This window comes from Ursus maritimus, unplaced genomic scaffold, assembly GCF_017311325.1.
Source record: "Ursus maritimus isolate PB19 unplaced genomic scaffold, ASM1731132v1 scaffold_32, whole genome shotgun sequence".
NCBI lineage: Eukaryota > Metazoa > Chordata > Mammalia > Carnivora > Ursidae > Ursus > Ursus maritimus.
Genome location: NW_024425786.1, coordinates 9,013,424 through 9,034,863, shown reverse-complemented (window position 1 = coordinate 9,034,863; position 21,440 = coordinate 9,013,424). Strand labels below are relative to the sequence as shown.

General features: G+C 46.9%; 1 protein-coding gene across 1 annotated transcript in view; it reads right to left on the bottom strand.

Annotated features, from left to right (window-relative positions):
- Positions 1 to 21,168, bottom strand: part of VPS13D (vacuolar protein sorting 13 homolog D) — a 260,740-nt gene extending 239,572 nt beyond the window's left edge. Inside the window, exons 1-12 of the mRNA XM_040645796.1 lie at positions 21,061 to 21,168; positions 17,872 to 18,043; positions 12,081 to 12,158; positions 9,469 to 9,659; positions 9,290 to 9,370; positions 6,046 to 6,162; positions 3,434 to 3,538; positions 2,062 to 2,232; positions 1,556 to 1,656; positions 687 to 855; positions 426 to 527; positions 60 to 261 (exon numbers count right to left, since the gene is read on the bottom strand). Of these exons, the coding sequence (XP_040501730.1) occupies positions 60 to 261; positions 426 to 527; positions 687 to 855; positions 1,556 to 1,656; positions 2,062 to 2,232; positions 3,434 to 3,538; positions 6,046 to 6,162; positions 9,290 to 9,370; positions 9,469 to 9,659; positions 12,081 to 12,158; positions 17,872 to 17,968 (1,414 nt within the window). The 5' untranslated portion in view covers positions 17,969 to 18,043; positions 21,061 to 21,168. The remainder of the gene's footprint in view (positions 1 to 59; positions 262 to 425; positions 528 to 686; positions 856 to 1,555; positions 1,657 to 2,061; positions 2,233 to 3,433; positions 3,539 to 6,045; positions 6,163 to 9,289; positions 9,371 to 9,468; positions 9,660 to 12,080; positions 12,159 to 17,871; positions 18,044 to 21,060) is intronic.
- Between the last annotated feature and the right edge of the window lie 272 nt (positions 21,169 to 21,440).

Below are 21,440 nucleotides of genomic sequence, written 5' to 3'. Positions count from 1 at the left end.
CAAGCACCTCCCTTCAGGACCGCCAAGGGCAGGAAAGTGAAGGCCCGCTGCCACCTTACCTAGGATCTCCTCGGGAGTCCACTGCTCGTGCTGCTCGGCGGACAGCCCCTCGACTGGCCTCCCCTCAGGGGTCTGCTGCCCGTACCAGCCACCCCAGCCAGGAAACCAGGACTGAAGGTACTGAAGCATCCCACTGCCTCCACTGGTCTCTGGGTCCCCAGGAGAGTCTCCTGGAGAATCCAACTGAGGTTCTCGTAGGCTCTGCATCAACCAGAAATGAGCAAATGTGAGTCCCCAGAGACAGAACCACGCTGTGATGTGCCACTGAGTCTTCTCTGCCCCCCCCCCCAAGAAGCATAGCACGTCGGGACTGAAGCACCATGCGTGCTGGGTCTGAGCGCATCTCCCCACAGAGGACTTCTTACCTCCGCCAGTTCTTCTTGTTTGTGAAATCGCTCATGAACCAGTTCACGCAAAATCTTCAATTCCTCAAAGCTCTGTTCCTCCTCAATCCGACGCATCTCCTCCTGTTTGGGTTAAAACAAAAACAAACCAAACAGGTCTTAGAGCTCCAGAGAAACTGGACACCTTCACAAACCCCTCCAAGTACTGGGAGGGAACCAATCTGCCTCCCCACATTCCCACTGGCAGCCAAGAAACGATGACGATAACAACAGTCCCCTCACCCTGTCATCTGCATGCAGCAAGCCTCCTTTCAGCTTGCTGAAGTATTTGTCGGTGTAAGACACGGCATCACGGGCCCGGTGTAATAAGAAGTCCCAGGTACAACGCTTCCTCTCCTCTCTGATCTCATTCAGGTTAGCATTCAGAGCAAAATACCACCATTCTCGGCAGCTGAGATGTTTCATAACAATGTTAATCACTTCTTACACAAAGAACATCAAGTAACAGATTCTCAACTCAGACATCAATAATAATATATTACTCGATTGGTTTGAATTACCCATATCAGTGCTGTGCACTGACAGATAATTAACTGGTGACTACAAGGTAAAGACTATGTTAAGATAATTAGCAAGGATTTGGATACTACAGATTTTAAATGGCATACTTCAGAAAAGACATGGAAATACACAGGATCTTTAAAATTTTTAAAATACTGGACCAGTCAAGTCTATCACTGCAACAGGAAAAGATTCGTTTTTGCTACGGAAGTCCTAAGGTGTACTACATAAATGTTACCCAAAGAGCACGGGAGCACGGACGTAGGGAAGTAGGTTCAGAGATCACTACAAAGTACTTCCCACACGGTCGGACCCCACCGGAGCAACACCAGTCTACTTGCTAAGTGAGACCGAGAGGGCCTTAATGCACTGTGCTCCATCTGCGAGCAGACCCACAACACCAACCAAATATACAGTAAGAACATCAACGCAGGTCAACCACAGAAATGACAGTTTAAAGGCCAGTAAAATCAACCGTATTTTAGCCCCAGCCAGTGCCAGGGACAGTAAGACCCACTTCTGATCCACGGACAAGGACAGTCACCCTCTACAATGCATCTCAGAGGCACAGGTTGCTTGCAAGCCCTTACTTCTCAGACACGGCCACTCTGGGCTTCCATCTCCGGAACTTCACCTGCCTCTCCTTTCGTTCCAGCTCCTTGAGGAATCCCATGATTTGCCGGTACTGGAGCTTTTCAGCAGAGGTTAAGAGAGAAAAACTGGGTTAATGCTGACATGTTTCTTTTACTCAGTTAACACCCATCTCTACCGAGGACAATTTGTATTGCACTGAACCAAAATCTACTGCGCAGTGGAGACCACGTTCCACATCACGTGGCACTTCTGTCTGACCACGGACAGGGAAGTATTCGTATTTACTGTATGTCCTAGATTCTGCTCAGTGCTTCAAAACCAAATCAAAACTGACCGGACAGCAACCAAGTCCAACCGAGTAACTTGCAGCGGGTGCTACACCCGCCACAGCGTTGGTCTCAAGGGCACTTTCTTTCCCGCTGGGGTGCTATCCCCGTGCTTCCTTCGCCCCAGTTACTGGTCCCACAGGGAGAGTATAAACCACTGGGAGGAAAGAGAGTACCTGAGAGAGTTTCAAGGGGATGGTCTCCAGATGAATATCGCACTCGATCCGGGGACTGTGCCGAGACCTCAGAGGCTCTTTGGAGCAGTTTCTCTTCAAAAGAGCAGACGCGCACACAGGCTCCAGGATGTAGTGATGATCGCGGCTCTCCATGCTCTTGTCCATGGCCTCCTGAGTGTCACAAGAACGTCTGTCATTACAGCAAATGTTTTCAGGATCAAGTTACATGTTGGTATATGACCTAATTTAGCATATTACCTCAGAACCCCAAACCAGGACAAAACTGGGAATCTAAAGCTCTCTACCATTTTTAAAATCTTATCTATATTTCTTATTAGGTAAAACATTCACGTGGTTCAAAATTGAAAGGCAAAAAAAGGTGAAGTATCGCCTTCTGACTCCCATCCTCCAGCGACGCAATTATTCTCCCTAGAGGCAACCAATCATACCAGTTTCTTCTGTATCGCCCCAGAGGCATTCTACATATGTTCAGACAGAGCCATGATTTTCTGGGTTTTTTAACCATTCTCACACAAATGGTACGTACACTGCCTTACCTTGGTTCTTTAAACTTAATACGAAATCTCAGAGACTATTCCATATTCATCATAAAGATCTTTGTTCTTATTTTCTATAACTGCATACAGTTCTACTGTGTGGATGTACAGTATTTATTTAATCGAATTAGCAAAACAAAACTGTTCTGTACAACAGCATGCAAGCCAAAGAAAATCTTTGTGACGGGGAAAAAATGAGTCCTTTTTCTGCATTCTACTTGAACCACCTACAATTTCTTTACCAAAAGATTAAACTCAAAATTTTTTATCCTTCACAAACACTAATACTTTATGTCCCGTGAGTTTAATGACTCTCTAAGTATTTCTTAAAGGAATACCACACCAAAGGGGAAGTTTCAATATACATAGAATAAGAAAGCTCTTCTTTAAGAGTCAGAGCTGGTGCTTTGTTCATTTAAAATCTGGACGTCAAGTTTGTGACAGCTTAAAAAATACATAACTATAATATGTTACATGTATAGCATGGAATACTATGCAGGAGTCAGAAGCAATAAACCAGGAATATAAACAGCAACATTAATCGATCTTAAGAACACAGCCTTAAGTGAAAAAAAGAAAACGAAGGAACCTAGACTGAAATACAATGTGAAACATACACGAAACACTATGCATTGTTCAGAATTACATGCACACCAAGTACCTCAAGCAAACCCACTTGAGAATGGATGCCCGTGGAGGAAGAGGGGCATGGGAATGGCGACCAGAGCCACAGAGAACAGAAACCTGTGTGGCCGTGGCCCCACACTCTTTACTTCCGTGCTGTGTTACCGTAAAGCCTTCTGCCAGAATCATACCTGTAACTCCACCTGGGGCAAATCCCCCAACAAAGTGCAATCGACATCCCAATAGACGCTAAACTCTGCCACATCTAGTTGCTTTTTCCGCATTAATTTCTGTACCTGAGGTAAAACACAGAAGAAAAAAAACCATGACTCTCTTTTCACAAACTCATTCATTCATTCATTCAACAAACCATTTCTGAGGAGGCATGCTTTGGCACTTTGCAAGGTGCTGGGGATACAAAACTCAATTAAAACACGGTTTTGCTCTTAGAGTGTTCGAAATCCAGCTAACGGGATACAAACACGCGACAGTTTTAACTAAGCAGAGGGAAGCAGAAGAATACAGAAGACGCTATGAGCAAACAATGGAAAATGTCACCGTGTGGATGAACATCAAGAGACGTATACGGTTACGGCACAGGGCAGGGTGGGGGGAAGGATGGGGACATGTGTCGAAGTGTCAGGTCCACCATACAGAAGGCCTGCTGTCTTCAGAGGACGGCAACGACATCTGTGTAACGGGAGCACCATACTCAGTGTGAGGGCAGCACTGGTACACACATTTGGAGTGGGGAGTTAAGTGCTGACAAAAGCAGCTTGGAATGCGACTAGGTGTGCTGGGTTAAGCAGTTTCCCTCCCTCCAGAAATTCATGTCCTCCTAGAACCTGTGAAGGGGACGTTACTGGAAATAGGGTCTTTACAAGATGTAATCAAATTAAAACGAGGTCATACGGGATGCGGGTGGGCCCTAAGCTAATGACTGGGGTCCTTCTGAGAAGAGAAGGCAGACCCCAGGGGAGAAGGCCATGGGAAGATGGAGGCAGAGACGGAAGGGTTGCGTCCACGAGCTAAGGAACGTGAAGGCAACCACCAGAAGCAAGAGGGGGCGGTTTCTCCCTCAGAGCCTCCAGGTGAAACCAACCCTACAAACACCCTGATTCTGGACTTCAGGCCTCCAGAATGAAAGGGAATAAATTTCTGTCGTCTTAAGCTATTGCGTTTGAGGTAATTGGTTAAGGCAGCCCTAAAAAGCGAACACACTAGGAAAGGAAGTTTATGGCGCACTAAGGAGTTTGAACTTGATACTTTCAGAGACATGGAGCCGCTGAGGGTTGTGGTATAGGAATGCCACCAGGGTCAGGGGTGGGTTTGAGAAACAGGACTCTGCTAACACTGCAAAGTGGAGCTTCCCTCCTCGGTGTGCTAGAGAAAAAGACTCGTGAGTGTGTCAGGAAATGGGCAAGTTTATAGGCTCAATTTACATTTAGAAAGACCTGGCTAAGAACCACCAGCCCCCAGCAGCCGCATGCACTTGCCCCAGCATGCTGGCCAGATGATATCTGTTTTCTGTGTGTAACGTGATATGGAAGAGACTGGGAAGCACTGGTTTAGAAAGAATCGAGGGCATGGGATGGAAGCAAGGAAGTCATGGAACAGGTTGCTTTATGAGCCCGGGCTAAAGCTTAGAGGGTCCTGAAGTAAGGCAGTCACAGTGAGGATGACAGGAAGAGACACATTTGAGACACTCTGCAAGGAAAACCAGCAGGATGCTGGGAGCAGATGGATACTGAGGCCGAGGAATGAGAAGCAAAGGCTGAGCACAGGCTGAGGAGCTCAGCGCAGTGGCTAAGAACACACGCTCCGGAGCAGGGGCGGCGAACTTTTTCTGACAAGGGCCAGACAGAACATACGAAGGCTTCGTGGACCGTATAGTGTCCGCTGTAACTACTCGACTCTACCCACTAGAGCACAAAGCAGCCTTGAACAATACGTAAATGATGGGTGTGGCCGTGATCCAGTCATTTCTTACGGACAAAAACGGGCAGTGGGGCAGCGGGGGGGCTTTGCTCACAGTCCACAGTTTGCAAACCCCCACTCTGTAGCTGGTCCATGTGGGTTCGAGACCTGGTTCTGCCACTCCATCACTCTGCACCTTAGCGTGCTTAGCTGTATGTAATATGAGGCTAACGGGGGTGGTGAAAAGTACTGAGAATTCAATGCAAAGCACTAAGTACCTGGCACAGAAAAGGGCTCAAAAGATGTTAGTTTTGTTTGTTTTAACATTCAGTAACCTGTTAGAGAATAAAGGGGAAAAGTTGGTTTCAGGGAAGCAAAATGGACCGGAGGAACATAATGGGATAATTTTGCTTAGACAAGCCTCAACCACCACGGACGTGATCCACAGGTAGTTACAGACCACGAAGGAGAAGGGAGAAAGGAGGTGGAGCATGGGGTTCAGGATGTGTAAGGCATCAACAAATCTTCCCAGGGCACGGCTGACTCTGTGAAACAGAACTAGCTTACCCCAGGAGTACACATAGCACGAGAAGAAAAGCAGAGCTGAAACCCTTTCTGTGACTCAGTTTCTTCGTGCATAAAATGAAAGGGATCCCATCACCATTGAACGTATGAGTGGAAGAACGAAAAGTCAGAGAAAAGTTGCCATTTCCCGATTTCGGCAAATAAATCTGTTGACACAGACAAGAAACATACATTCCCGCCAAAGAACATGGTGCAAAAGAATGCGGCCTCCTCTACAGAACATGAAATGACCAAAGGCAGAGCCCCAAATCTCCAAGAACCAGTGCTTTCTCCCTAGCTCGCAGGCACAGTTCATACTCACAGGCTCATTCACTGCATTCTGCATGGACACATTCTTAATACAGATGCCAAATGCAAAAGGATGGGACGGATTGGTAATACCATCTTCGAAGCGCAAATGGACATCTTGAATTTTTAACTGCAAAGGGGAGAACAAAGGGAAACGCATTTAGACATGTACTACAGGTAGAATGCTATAGGCGGACGTCAAACTGCCCTTGAGCGTTTAAGTCAGTCACGGCAGGCAGTTTATACAAACGCTTACAGCACACACAAGTCCAATGCTATGATAATTATAACCACAATCCTGAGAGTTATAATCACAAATGACATGAACGACATTTCTTTGTGATTTGTACTACCTCCAGAAAAGAGCTACAATACTTTCATTAAACCATTTCACAAGACCCCTTTAAAAACCACTAAAGGAAATACTGTGGCTCTAGATAACTGGCCTGCCCTCTCTTACGATAGTGTAATCTTGTCTCTGTGTTCCTGCAACTAGACACAGGAACACCAGCAGGACACATATACTTTGTACTTATTTCCCCTGGCCCCTGGAGGTGGGCTAGAGAAAAGGCACTCTGCTTCGGTAAATTAAAAATTGTAACAGAAAGTGAAAAGACAACCCATAGGATGGGAGAAAATATTTGCAAATCATGCATCTGATAAGGGATTAGAATCCAAAATATATACGGAGCTCTTGGGGCACCTGGGTGGCTCAGTCGGTTAAGCGTCTGCCTTCTGCTCAGGTAATGATCCCAGGGTCCTGGAATCGAGTCCCGCATCAGGCTCCTGCTCAGTAGGGTGCCTGCTTCTCCCTCTCCCTCTGCCCCTCCCCGCTGCTTGTGCTCTCTGTCTCAAATAAATAAATCTTTAAAAACCACAACAAAATATATAAGGAGCTCTTTCAACTCAACAATAAAAAACAAATAAACCAGTTTTTTAATGGAAAAGGGATCTGGATAGACATTTCTCCAAAAAAGATATAAGAGTGGCCATAAGCATATGGAAAGATGTTCAACATTAGCCATTAAGAAGATGCAGATCAAAACCACAGCGAGGTAGCACCTCGTACCCACCAGCATGGCTATTACCACCAAAGACAACAGCAGGCAAGTGTAGACACACAGTAACAAGTGTCGATGAGGATGTGGAGAAGTTTAAATGTTCCTACATCACTGGTGAAACTGTAAAACGGCACAGCCTCTTTGGAAAACAGTTTGCCAGTTCCTCAAAAAATTAAACACAGAGTTTCCAAATGACTCCAACAATTCCACTCCCAGGTATATACGCAAGAGAACTGAAAACATATATTCACACAAAACCATATATGTGAATGTTTACGCCAGCATTATTCATAAGAGGCAAAAAGTGGAAACAACCCAAATGCCCATCAACTGAGAAGCAGATAAACAACATGTAGTATATCCCAAAACCCACAAAACCTCTCGGCATGAACACTCCATTCAACCTCCGCACTGACAGAGGTGACCACATTTAACACGGCTTCTAACAGCGTAAGCCTGCGTCCCTGGGACATTCCAGCCTGGTTCTGAGTTCCTGTCTGGAAAAGCTCAGAGCTGTTTGTTCCAGCCAAAGCCTGACAATAGGTCCCTGACCTCCCTTTCTTAGAGCATTTACCAAAAAGGGCTTACAATAGTGAATCCTTTCTCTGTCCCTATGAGACGTGTATGTATCTCCTATAATCAAGGACTTGAAAGCCATTCCTCTGAAATGTAATCACCAGGAAGGACAGGGCCTGTCTCTCAGTCTCAGTCTCTGCGGGAGCACAGAAGCCCAGCTAACAGATACAGCTGGCCTTATCACATGGACACTGACCCTTTGTCATTTTTCACCTGAGCCCTCCCCCAACAGGATCCCCTGCCTCACTCTCCCTTTAAAAGACCCCGTCACCTCTGTGTATTTTGGAACCGAGCTCTGCTCTTTCCGCTTCTGTCAGCAGTTACGGAATAAAAACCGTTTTCACCGCTTTAACCAACATTCAACTTTGTTGATCTTTGACGGTCCCTATCTCTGACTGAATACATTATTCAGCCATAAAAAGGAATCAAGGACTGGTCCGCGCCACAACATGGACGAACCTTGGAAGCATTATGCTCAGTACAAGAAACCAGACACAAAAGGCCACATGGTGTACAATCACATGGATATGAAATGTCCAAAATACGCAGTTTCCATAAAGAAAGATTAGTGGTGGCATGCTGGAGGGAGAGGAGAAATGGGAGTGGCTACTAAGTGGGTATGGAGTTTCTTTGGGGGCTAATGAAAGTGGTCTGGAATTAGGGAGTGGTAATCCAGGCACTTTGTAAACACACTAAAAAAAACACTAGAGTGTACACATTAAAAGTGTGAACTTCACGGGATGCGAACTAAATCTCAATAAAGCTAATAGTAAAAATAATGATGAATTTTTTCAAATTAATGACAGCTTAAAAAAAAAAAAAAAACCCTGCCTGAACCAGAATTCAAAGCACTCACCTCAAATGTACCCATCTCTTTGTCAACGTTATGACAGTTATGAAACCAACAAACTCAGACTGCATCTTGGGGGGAAGTAGTATACCTCGAAACCATTTGGCCTGTGGCACCTTGGCATTGCAAGAAAACCCCGGAGGTACCAAGTAGAGGCTCCCTCTTATGGCACTCATAAAAATTACGTGGACCCTGATCTAGTTTTCGAGGATGAAACAAAATTGTAATTAAAGCAGAAAATGGGGCCAAAAGCCCTGACGCTGTTAACTCCTCAAACCGCCACCAGATCCATCAGTGAGAGATTGAAACACCCCCGTGGGCTGTTCGCAATTCACTATGTAATCAACTAGAAACCATGCACTCAACCTCTCTCACGTTACAGAGAAGAAACCGAGACCAGAGAGGTGAAGTGATTTGCCCTGAAATGATCAGTCATGAAGGTTTAGGTGACCCGGCTTCGAAGGAGGTATATATCCTTTTAGCAAGTAAGAGTCCAACATTCAAAAGCAAAGCAAAATGTGAGTAAAAGGAAAACTCCTACTCATACGAGCTGAAGCAAGAAAAACCTATGTCTTCCCAGAGCTGGAGACTTGCTTTTCCGGTTTCCCTTTGGAACTGCCTAGAAGAGGCCACACCTGAGCCGTCAGCCAAGGCTCTGTACAGCCCGTTTCGGTTTAACCCACGAGAAACAAAGTACTAAGAAGCGCAACACAGTTAAGCGTGAGAAGTCCCTGTCATGTTCGTACTTTACAAAAGTCAGGAGGACTTACTTCAATATTCTCCACAATTCTCGTAACTACAGAGGCAGTAACTGAATACCAGTAGGACTCCCCCTTCCGCTGGCGTTCATTCTACAAAGGAAAGAGCTGGGGTTAGCCAAATCCAGTGCTCTGCTCAGTTCATCTGTCTCACCGCAGCTGGTCTGGTGGCCGAGCGGGGTGTGCCTTGCCTTCCATCTGTCCTCCAGGGCTTGAAGCAGAGCCTTCTTGCGCTCCCTCTCCAAGAGCTTCTCCTTCTCATCATCGAAATCCTCTAGCTTTTCAGGGGCTCCGATCAAGTGAAGGCTGGAGATGGAGATCACCCAAGGGTCCACGTGGGGGCGATAAAACGGAATCTGAAGAGTTACCTTCCCAATGAAGCCTGGGGAAAGCAAAGTCTTGTCAAGTGCCGATACACGTTGTTACTTCTTACTGTTTTTCTATATTCTTTTAGTTTTCTATAAGAAGCACGAGGACTTTTACAATTTATTTTTTAATCTAAGAAAACAGGCAGCAGGTTCTCGTACGTGGGAAACAGAAGTTAGCAGGCTGAGATCTGTAAGAACGAGGCACAATAAAAGATGGAAAAAGCCCAGGGTGGGGGCACCTGGGTGGCTCAGTGGGTTAAGCATCTGCCTCCCCTCAGGTCATGATCTCAGGGTCCTGGGATCGAGCCCTGCATTGGGCCCCCTGCTCAGCAGGGAGTCTGCTTCTCTCTCTTTCCTGGCTTGTGCTCTTTGTCTCTATCTCTGTCACTATCTCTGTCTCTATCTCTGTCGCTATCTCTGTCTCTATCTCTGTCTTTCTCGCTCTCTCAAATAAATAAAATCTTTAAAAAAGAAAAGCCCAGTGTGACTTGACCCTATCAAATGCAACAGCCCTCCTCCGAGAAGTGTCTCTTCCCCAACGGAACTACATCTTAAACTTCCCTGGGGTGTCTTTCTCCCCACAGCACCTGCAGGAGCCCCTGAGCACGAAACTCGTTTCTTGTTGGTTATTCCTGGGCTGGTTGAGAAGCACTTCTTGGGAGTTAACAGACTTACTTACAATATATCCAGTCTTGAACATACCAACTGAAACATGGGTCAGAGTACTACTGTGGCACTCTATCGAGGAAGAATCCTAATTCTTCACGAGAACCCGGACTGACTGGAAACCTGCTAGAACCGTGATTCTGATTTCCCAAGTCCTAACATTTCTAGCCGAGTCTCCTAGGACACAGGTCTTCTTTAAATTCAATTAGTAAGAGGCAAGTCACCACTAAGGAATAATGCATAAGGATATCTGAACTGTCCTAAAGGATCTCTCAAAGATCCACACGGCCCAACTAATATGCTCCCTCTGAAAGAAACACATGTTATCAATTGCTACCCTCTAAGATCTAGAATTCAAGTGGGATTGATCTGTTGAAGGTAAGAGAATATTAACACCAAGTGACCAACTGTGTAATCCAGTAATAAATTAAGAAATGTGGCAACAAATAATGAAAAAACGTTTTAATTTGGATTTTATCTAGCAAAATGAAAGTAAGCTTTTTCTATTTAATAGTTTATATCATAACTGAAACCGAATAGCAATTTTCACTGCAGAGTTTAATAATAATTGGTGTGCAGCTGCAATTCTAACCTAAACTACTCGGGGGAGAGGCATGTTTGATAAGTTAGGTGACAGCAAAATATAACCTCCGTTACATTTCATTTAATTTTTGCAAAACAAGTACAAATAGGGTCATTTTTGCAAAAATATTAGGAAACATCATCAATATTCCCCAAGAGCCTCTCCTAATCCTTTGATATTCAAATAATAATCTTTGGAAGTACCCTCAGTATCATCATTCCTGAGTTTCTTTCAGATTCTAATTCATCAGTGTCTTTGCCTCTGATTCTGGCAGTTCACCCATCACTTGAATTGACTTAAAAAAAGCCTAAATCTTTTGCAAGAAATCTATGCTACTTCACCTAGCAACTAATTTGCATTGTCCCTGCATTTTATTGTAATATAAGTACCCAAAAATGATGGAAAGACTGACATCAACAGGCTATTATTGAACAATGACAATGTCTGAATAGGGACTGATTCTATACACGGTCATTTAACAAGGAATTTTTTTTAAGACTTTAAGTAATCTTTACACCCAACCTGGGGCTCGAACTCATAACCCGGAGATCAAGAGTCACAGGCTCCCCTGACCGAGCCAGCTGGGCACCCCAACAAAGAATATTTTTATTCCAGGACAATTCTTGTTTCCTCACCAAACCTAAGTAACTGCAGAACTCCTATCACAACTGCAAACCTCTACTGTGTGTGCTAGGCGCTGTTCCGAGTAATTTAATTTTTTTTCTCTCTTTTTTTTTTAATGATTTTTTATTATATTATGTTAGTCACCATACAGTACGTCCCTGGTTTCCGATATAAACAGAACCCCCCTTTCATTCAATAAACTGTCTCTCAGTAATACTATGAATCCCCCAAAAATAAGAACCCCCCTGTATCTAGGACAGACGTTCTCACACTTCAGGATACCTAAGAATCACCTGTGGTGCTTATTAAACATCCGGGTTCAATGACACTCCCTTGGCAGTTCTGATTCAATGGGTCTGGGAAACACCTGACCTCCCCGCCGCTGCCCCAAGGTCATCCTGATAGAAAAGGCCACACTCGAGGACTGATCTAAACTCCCTATTTCCTATCCTGCCTCTTCCTGCTCAAACAGAGCCGAACTCAAGGGCTCTCGGTTTTCCTGTCCCAAGCAGTGGAAGCAGCCGAGTACGACTGCCGCCCTCTCCTGCGGAGTGCCACGCACCGGCTTTGACTTCAAATGGTAATTCCAATTCTTTCAGGGCATCCTTCTTTAAAGGCAAGTTTTCCAACTCAACAGCACCTGAAAAATAAAAACAACAGCATGATATGTTCACCCAACACAGGCAGCAGGCACCTACTGTGTGCAAATCTTTGAAGGTGAAAGGGAAAGTTTTACAGCTCAGCCGGGCTATAAACAGCCAGGAGCAGCACGGCGCCCAGCCTGCATACTCTGTCTGTACTAGCTTCCTGGACAGCCCACTCTGACAGCGGAAGCTCACCGGCAGGTGAAGGGTACCGGCAGGGATCTTTTTCTATAATAAGCCAGACAGTACAAGCTTTATGGTATCTGTTGTGTATTCTCTCTGGGACTTTCTTTTTTTTTTTAAGCCTTTAAAAATATAAAAGCCATCTCAGTTTGGATTTGATCAGCTGGCCAATTTGCAGACCCCTGGTTTGGGTGAATATTCACCAGACGACCATTAACATCTGAGTCACTTGGGAAGAAATGCAGGCTCCAGGGCCCCCTGTAAGACATCTCTGGGACTGAAACACAGAATTTTGCAATTTTTAACGAGCTCCAGAAACCCCCTCCCCAATGGGTCTATTGCACGCAACATCTGAGAGCCCATGAGAGTTAAATAAAGCTGGTCATCAAAAGGAATTCTACTCCCCCTTCTGGAGAGACCAGCTCCGCACGTTCTGCTCCGCATCTACGCGTACAGGCTTAATCACCTGTTCGAAAGCAAAGAACAAACCACTGCCAAAGGGCCTTTTCAGATCCAGCTTTGACAGGACTTAAGCCCAGGGGTACAAGACGTCTCTGAACAGCCAAGGCTGTCTGCCCCGTTCTTGCCCTCACTCTCCCAGCTGTGGAAGTCATGCGTCCACACTGACATACCACTCCCCAGTCTCTAGCAGGCACTGTGCTGGCCACTGGTAATATGAAAAGAGAAGGCACGGTCCCCATCCTAAAGGGTGGAGGAGATAGCCATCATTCTACAAAACTGTTTGCACAACTTAAGGCAATTTCTGAGAACAGGGAGTACAGACAACCACCCAGGAACCACTGGTACAGGAACTCAGAAGAGAGGCAAGCCAGCCAGAGACAAACTAATAGAAGAAACAATTATTTTTTCCTTTAAATGACTGTTCAAGACTGTGGGTAATTGGCTTCTAAAGTATTGAAATCTAGCAGCTTGGCAGGTGCAGAGCAAATGCAACCAGCTTACGTTTTAGACTTTTGCAGGAACCTGTGTCCCCACGTGGGTCCCCACATAGCTTAAGACTAACCAAAAGGAGAGGTTAATAGCCCCAGAGGGCCTGGAAACAACTCTAATTCCACATCTGGGGAGTAAATGATCAGAAGGGGGGGAAAAAACATGAAACACATTCCTCAACAGTTGAAACTGACTTAAAGGGGGAAAGCATATGGTTTCTTCTTTGGAAGAGCATCATTTGCACTTTGAATCATTTGCCCTATTTTTCAATACCCAAATCTGTCACAAAGGCAGACGGCACTAGGTTTCCTTGGCTGCTGTGCACCTTGGGGAAGTGGAAGGAACCGCAGGCAGCCCACGCCAGGAAACATTAACGCTAAAGTGCGGAGAGCGAAAGAGGTGCTCTAGGAAGGAGGAGAAACCAGGGACAGGACGAAAAGAAAGGGCAACCTCCAGCACATCAGAAACAAAGGAATCGGGCAGAACAGCAGCAGCGGTTGGTCAGCCGGTAGGTGGTTCCGGAGGGAAGGCTCGCTGATTCCCCACCCACTCAAACATGCACCCACACCTGGCCCTGCTGGGAAAGGTCCCTCAAGGGACCCAGAGTAGGTGAGGACTTGATAAATGATAGTGCTCTCCGTGTCTTTCCCAGCAGATAACGTGCAGGCTTATTCCTGGACGTCTCCTCCCCAAACGCCTCAGCTTAGCCGAGCAAGAAGCGGAGTCCCTAGAACTGGGGTCCGTCTAGAGGCTGGTGGCTTTTCCGTCAGCACTGATGACTGCTGGACTCTCTTCCCGCGGCTCTGCGTCACTGAGAAAGCCAGCCCGAGGTGCAGAGCTGATAGGAACAAAAAGGAGGGCGGCCCGAAGTGCTGAGCCACAAATCTAGATAGGCCTGCAGCCCGCAGTTCAGGCCCCATGACGTGACACCGGCAGCTGCTATCTTCTGGCCCCAAACCATCCTGAGCATGCCCTGCGAGTTCTCTGCTTTCTGCCTGTGCTCACAAGCTTCACTCCACCTGGAATGCAGTGACCCACCCCGCGCTGCCTGCCGAACTCCAGCTGGAACTCTTGCTCGGCTCCCTCCGTGACAGCCTCCCCAGGGTGCTCCCAACAGGGTGAGTGACTCCCCTGCTTCGCACACCCCCCTCCCCGCAGTGTGTCTGCATCTCCAGTGCGCCTGGCATGACTAACAAGTTAACAGGTGTCCGAGGGCAGGGACCCCCGTGGTGGAGTAATAGGAACAGCAATCATCTAGTGAGATCTTCCTAGTGCCGAGCACTTCCTCTCCAGCATCTAAGCCTCGAAACAATATGAGTTAACACAATTATCTTCTCCACTCTGAGGGGAGGAAAATTAGGTGCAGAGGTAAGCAATTTGCTTAAAAATCACAGAGCTGGGGCGCCTGGGTGGCTGAGTCAGTGAAGCATCCGCCTTTGGCCCAGGTCATGATCCCAGGGGGCCTGGGACTGGGCCCCAAGTCAGGCTCCTTGCTCAGTGGGGAGCCTGCTTCTCCCTCTCCCTCTGCTGCTCCCCCTGCTTGTGCTCTCTATATATATCAAAAAAATAAATAAAATCTTAAAAAAAAAAAAAAAAGAATCACCGAGCTGGTAAGTGGTAGTCCTAGAGTTCGTACCAGGTCTGTCTGATCTCAAGTGGCAAGAGGAGGCTTAAGTAACTTGCTCACGGTCACAAACAGCTGGTAAGTGGTGAAACCAGGCTCAGACCCTACGCCTGAGCTCCTGGTATCTACTACTGTCCCCCCTTTCTGTATCAGTCCATAACACAGAGCTGTACCCAAAGCAGGTGCTTAATGGTGTTTGCTGAGAGACGGAACAAATGAAATCATATACAAGTTCTCTCTCTTTCGACAACTCGTATGCTATTTTGCATTTTTATCACTTTTAGTATGTGTGCACAATCCACCCTTGAAGTCCAATCATATGCTGACGATCGTGACAACGGGGGATGATGAGTGACTGAGGGCCCATTATATGCCCAGAATGGTTCTAAGCTCTCTGACCTACATTAATGTGTCTAGTCCTCAAAACCTTACGAGACAGTTAATATTCCCTCCAATTTACAGAAAGGAGGAATTTGAGAATTCATGAAGAATTGGAATAATCTGCCCAAGCTACTGGTAAATGGAGGAAATAGGATTCAAAACCAGTCTGGCTCGGGCGCCTGGATGGCTCAGTCAGTTAAGCCTCTGACTCAGGATTTCGGCTCAGGTCGTGATCTCAGGGTCATGAGATCGAGCCCCAAGTCGGGCTCTGCACTGGTTGTTGAGTCTGCTTAAGATTCTCTCTCCCTGGGGCGCCTGGGTGGCACAGCGGTTAGGCGTCTGCCTTCGTCTCAGGGCGTGATCCCGGCGATACGGGATCGAGCCCCACATTGGGCTCTTCCGCTATGAGCCTGCTTCTTCCTCTCCCACTCCCCCTGCTTGTGTTCCCTCTCTCACTGGCTGTCTCTATCTCTGTTGAATAAATTAAAAAAAAAAAATTTTTTTTAAATAATAAATAAATAAATAAAAATTAAAAAAAAGATTCTCTCTCCCTCTGCACCACCCCCACCCCCACTCGCTCTCTCCTTCCCTAAAACAAAACAAAACAAAACAGTCTGGCTACAAAATTCATACTCTTGACCACTATCTCTGTCTTCTTGGCATCTCCCAAAACATCTCAGACACTAAATATCTGCAGATGGACCGAAATAACATGCTTATTCCTATACAGGACCCTCTGCCCCCAAACACTGCTTTAACTATCACTGCAATGCTCCATGCTCCAACGCCTCCCTAGCCAAGCACTGTGGTGTGCTTTGAATCTTTAGGATGGGGCAGCACGTTAACCTTGGTTATGAAAGAAAAATAATTTTTTTATTCTGCATAGAAAATATTATTTAAACAGGACGAATAGAAAAGCACTTTGAAGAATCAGATACACACAGGTGTCATTGCCAGATACATTCTAAAACAGATGAGAAATCTGTTTAGTATAGAGTCCATGATATATCAGATACCACAAATTTCTATTTATTCATTTCTTCGGCAAACATCCTCTTACCATGCCACTCTTGAAAAGCTAGCTCTTTTATTAACAAGGTTATGGTTTGCGACTCCCTTTCTAGGCCCTGCTACCTGCCCTGTGCAACCTGGTTAGCTTCACAGCGTGTATGAGAACTTCAGTAAGTGACCAAAGAGGTGACCTTGACACTACTCTTGTACTTGGAACACAACCTCTTCCCTGACAGACTGGTCACTTTCACCTTGCACTTAGCAGCTCCCTTCTAAGGACAGGAGGAAAAGGTCAGGACAGAAGTTAGAGATAAAGAAAAAACCTACTTCTGTTTCCAATGAAAGGAAGGGAGTGGGAGGGGCGACCAGAGAGCTCCCCACAGCCTACGGCTGCCGCAATCCTTTTACTGGTTTACATGGGTCAGAAAAACCTGGGAACAACACTTTTGGGGACAAGTGAGCCACGGGCACCCTATTCTCCTACTCCACCACAATCTGTACCACCACCACATCTCCACTAACCTGTCCTGGCCCACTTGCCAAAACCCACACCCCCAGGAAGGTGAACTTCCCGCTGTATCTGAGATCGCCTTTCCACTTTCTGGGATGCTACATGCGTGCAGACTGACTATCTCCTTTCTCTAGATTTGTTCAAGCATTCCATTTTCTGTTGAGGAAAGAGAACTTGTATTAAAACAAGGAGGAGGGGGAAAAAAGCAGTTTTCCGATCCTCACACCAATTCCCTGCACTGCATTAAATCACGTATAGGCATTTACCAAGGATAGGCCTGTAAAGGCTAAAGCGTCTCAACCTTTATTCTGTTAAAGACCCCACAGCAACATATTTTAAAGCTTCAACTTGGCATCTATTATGCACCAGCAGGACAGGAGCTTTCAGTGTCATTCTATTTGATCCATTTGAGCCTTACAGCAACCCTGGAGAAGTATATTATCCACTTTTTCTTTTTCTTTAAGATTTTATTTATTTATTTATTTGAGAGAGAGAGTGACAGAGAGAGCATGAGCAGGGGGAGGGAGAGGGAGGGAGAAGCAGGCTCCCCGCTGAGCAGGGAGCCCCATATGGGACTCGATCCCAGGACCCTGGGATCATGACCTGAGCCATCCAGGCGCCCCTTACCCACTTCTTCTAAAGAAACTGAGGCTTGGAATTTCAATGGCTTGTTCACATAACTAATAAGTAACACCAGAGGATTTGAAGCCAAAGCCAATGCCACTGTCACTACATCATGACCACCTCCATTAAGCTTCATAAAGCTAAAAAATTAACTGGGATAAAGTGCAGTCGCCTGCAGTATAGTCTTTTTCTTTTTAATATTTAATAGTTCCCTAAAATCTATAGCAATACAGCTACATACTTAAGTCACCCTGTAATAATAATCAGCGTCATGTGCGAGAACGTATTTCCTTTTACACATGCTTAGTACAAAGCCATCTGGGCATTATGTTTTATTATTCTCAGTACAACAAAATGAATATTAAAAAAATAGATATGCCATCTGCAGTGGCACACTTTACCAAAAAGAGATACGTGTACTCACCTTTCAGAAGCGCAACAGAGAGCTGATCAGTGTTCAGGTTATTGACGTATTTTCCCAGATAGGTATTGAGAACCCAGGCTACAAGACCTTCCAACATGACTATATCCTCAAGACAGGTGTTTAAAAATCATGGATCATTCTTTATTTGTCTCTCTCATGGTCATAGAAGAATCTATGAAAGAAAGAGAAAAAAAGGAAATCAACAGAAAACCAGGTGCTTTTCTAAGCTGATTTCCTACTCTACCTTCCCTAAAGGTGGACGAATGCAAAGCACAGATTTATGAAAAGATGGGGTGACCGGCACTGTAAGACGCCCTGTTAGCAGAGGATCTAACCAACACGTCTACGTTCTGACACAGCTACAAGGCACAGTCACTTGTAAATATGCCAAAACATGCCTACAATTTCAAGTTGTCTGTCCTTTCAATGTAACTGATCATTAAACTGCTTGCCTTTAGTAATTCACCTTGGGACTAGACTGTCCTGGTCAGAGGTTCTCATCCAAGTGTAACTGGGCAATGTCTAGACACATTTTTTATTATCGTGACTGGGGGTTGCTACTGGTGTCTTGTGAGTAGAGACCATGGAGACAGCTAAACGTCCTACAATGCACAGGACAGCTCCCCCACGGCAAAGAATCACCCACCCCAAATGTCAACAGGGCCAAGGTTGAAAAACCCTGCCCAGAAAGAAAGAAAGAAAGGAAGAAAGAAAGAAAGAAAGAAAGAAAGAAAGAAAGAAAGAAAGATCCTGTCCTAGACTAAGGCAAAAATGCCCTAAGAGATTTCAATAAACTTCACATTCTGCAATGATCCTCTTCAAGCCTTCCCTAATTCAATTGTGCAAATTTGTTCATCAAGATCATTCATAAAATAACATAAGTGAAAGGGAGAAGGCAGGGGTTTATCACTGTTCTTAAATGTTCTGGGCCTGCATTACAGGAACCCAGGCACCAGATGATGCTCATACCATGAACTATCTTAGTAATACAAATACAAGAAATCCTCTGGTTCCAGCTACAGTACTTACATTCAGTACTGCTTTACCACTACCTATGAGAAAACTGTGTTTATTAGCATAGCATAAATATACAGGTTACTTTTTAGTATTGCAAAAAGCTAACACGAAGGAACCTGAGACATAAAAATTGAAATGTGTTCTGAAATTGCTCAGCTAGCTAGCAGATCCCAATTAGAACTGTGAGTTCCAGAGCTTGCTCTGAGCCAAGCACATCACACACCAGCCCACCATGCTGGACACTCCAGATTTGCTATGGCATGTGTCCCACTTGGAACCGGCCCTTTCAGGATCCTTTCCAGGCACTCTGCCCCACCTCCAGTGATTCATCTTAGTGCCAGAAGATACACTTATCCCAAATGAAAGGCTACCACCCAACAACGACCCAAAACACAAGGCCCTGTACGAGTTAACTGAAGCTCCAGGAAAGACTGACTTTTATTTGTGAACAGTGTCTTGCACTTCCAGCAAGATTCATTTTTATTTGCCATCCGTGACAGTAAAAATAAACAAGTAAATAAATAGCATTTGATGAAATACTGATTTCTTTCCAAAGATTTTTTTCAGCCATATTTTGTGTAAAACTAAGAATTTGCTAGATATTATTGGATACATTCATTTAAAGGAGAGGTTCAAGAACAAATTCTTAAAAATAAGAAATGTTTAACAGTCTGGTAAAAGACACATGTCTATATTATAACTTCAAACAAGTAAATCTGTGAAAACAAAACGTGAACCTGACTTATTCTAGTATTACTATGTAGGCTCCAAACACACTTAGGCAGGGAGCCAAAACCAGAGTCCTCCTTATTTGAAGTTAATGCCATTGACTTCACCCCTAAAATGCCAACAAACTCTCTGAAGTGCCAACTACAAATGCTCTCCCAATAGAGGGAAACAACTGTCAGTTTGTACAAAAATCCGGTCCTACTCTACTTCCCCTGAAGGTAGAAGAATGCAAAATACAGATTAGGGAAAAGCTGGGGTGAGAAGCACTGTAAATGCCCTGGTCAGTAACTTAAGACTCAAGCCAGAAAGAATCTATTAGCTCAGCTAAGCATCTAACCCAGGCTTGAAGCCACTTCAAGGATTCCCTTAAGGAATCTGGTGTCAGGAAGAGCCGCCAGACTGGCTAGAATCCCAAAGTGTTTACACTCGGGTCCACCATGGCTTCCAGGCAGCCGCCTGGCACTAACTCGAACCTGACCTCCCCTAATCGGTGTGGTAGGTGACACTGGGGATCAGTGCTCAGCTCACGGGAGGGCAGACAGCCGGGCATGACCTTGAGCCAGGCCCCTCCCTCGAGGGGCGGCCAAAGCCGGGAGTAGGAAGGACCGGCAAAGGGACCAGGGCGCTGCTCCCCAAGCCGGCCGGGCCTGAGCGCTGTGGGAGCCGGAGAGCTCAGAGAATAAGGGACTAGAGGGGGCGAGTGCCAGGACCTGGGCCCCACAGGAATGGGACTGCCCTGAAGGTGAGGGTCCCACAGCCCTTCCTCCACTCCGGGGGCTCCAAGGAATGGAGACCCCCACCTCCCAGATAAAGGCCGGAGGAAACGGCGCCTGGCGGCTGGGGTGCCGCACCTGAAACCAGGAATTCAGCTTGGGTGCGATCCCGGGGAGCGGGGGTAAAGACTGGTTTGAGGCCTGATGTCCCCATCCCAGAGCGTGACCCCAGAAGGCTGGTGGGTGGTTAAAACACTCTGGAGAACTGACCAGCGCCCCATTCTCGGGCGTGAGGTGGGGGGGTTCGCACACGGGGGCCCCGCACTGAGACCGCGGCTCAGGCGCGGAGACGCGGGCTGACACCGTCTCCAATCCCCGGGCATCAGGCTGCCGGGACCCCGGAACGGGTGCCGGTCCGGCGGGGACTCGGACTCCCAGGACAAGGACGCCGGGGTCCCGAGAAGCCAGGCAATTCCAAGCCTGTCAGTCCCTGGGGTGCCCGCGGGGGCTCGGGGCCGTGGGGAGCGCGGACGCCCCAGGGCCCCCAGGGGAGCTCAGACGGCGGGAGGGCCGGACGCCGGGCTCCCCGGGCTCCCAGCGGCGCGCTCCCCGCGGGCGGGCCCGGGCCCCGGGTCCGAAGCGGAGCCAGAGCGACAGACAACGGACTCACGGCCCACCTGCAGTCTCCGACCCTGCCCGCCGCCCGGCGCCGCCCCGCCTCGGCCCGTACCTGTCTGTGTCCCGGGCCGCCCGCCTAGCCCGGCACTGCGCGGCGCTTCCTCTCCCGGCTCCTCAATGGCGCTGGCCGGCGGAGCTCCGGCCCGCCCCGACCCGACCAATCGAGCGGGAGACGCGCCGGAGCCTGGCCAGCCGAGCGCCGAGTCATCGAGGAGGCGCCCCCTGCCGCCGCCGGCCGCTCGCGGATGCCGCTGCGGGTGCGGGAGAACCTCCAAAGGATCCGCCAGCCTATGCGGCTGGGAGGAGACTGAGTCCCAGCGGAGGGCAGGGCCACCGATTCGTGTGGCTTCGACAGTGTCAGAACCCAGGATTCTTCCTCCATCTGGCCCACCCACAGTGGGTTCCCCACTCAGCAGCCACAGGGGTCTGCTA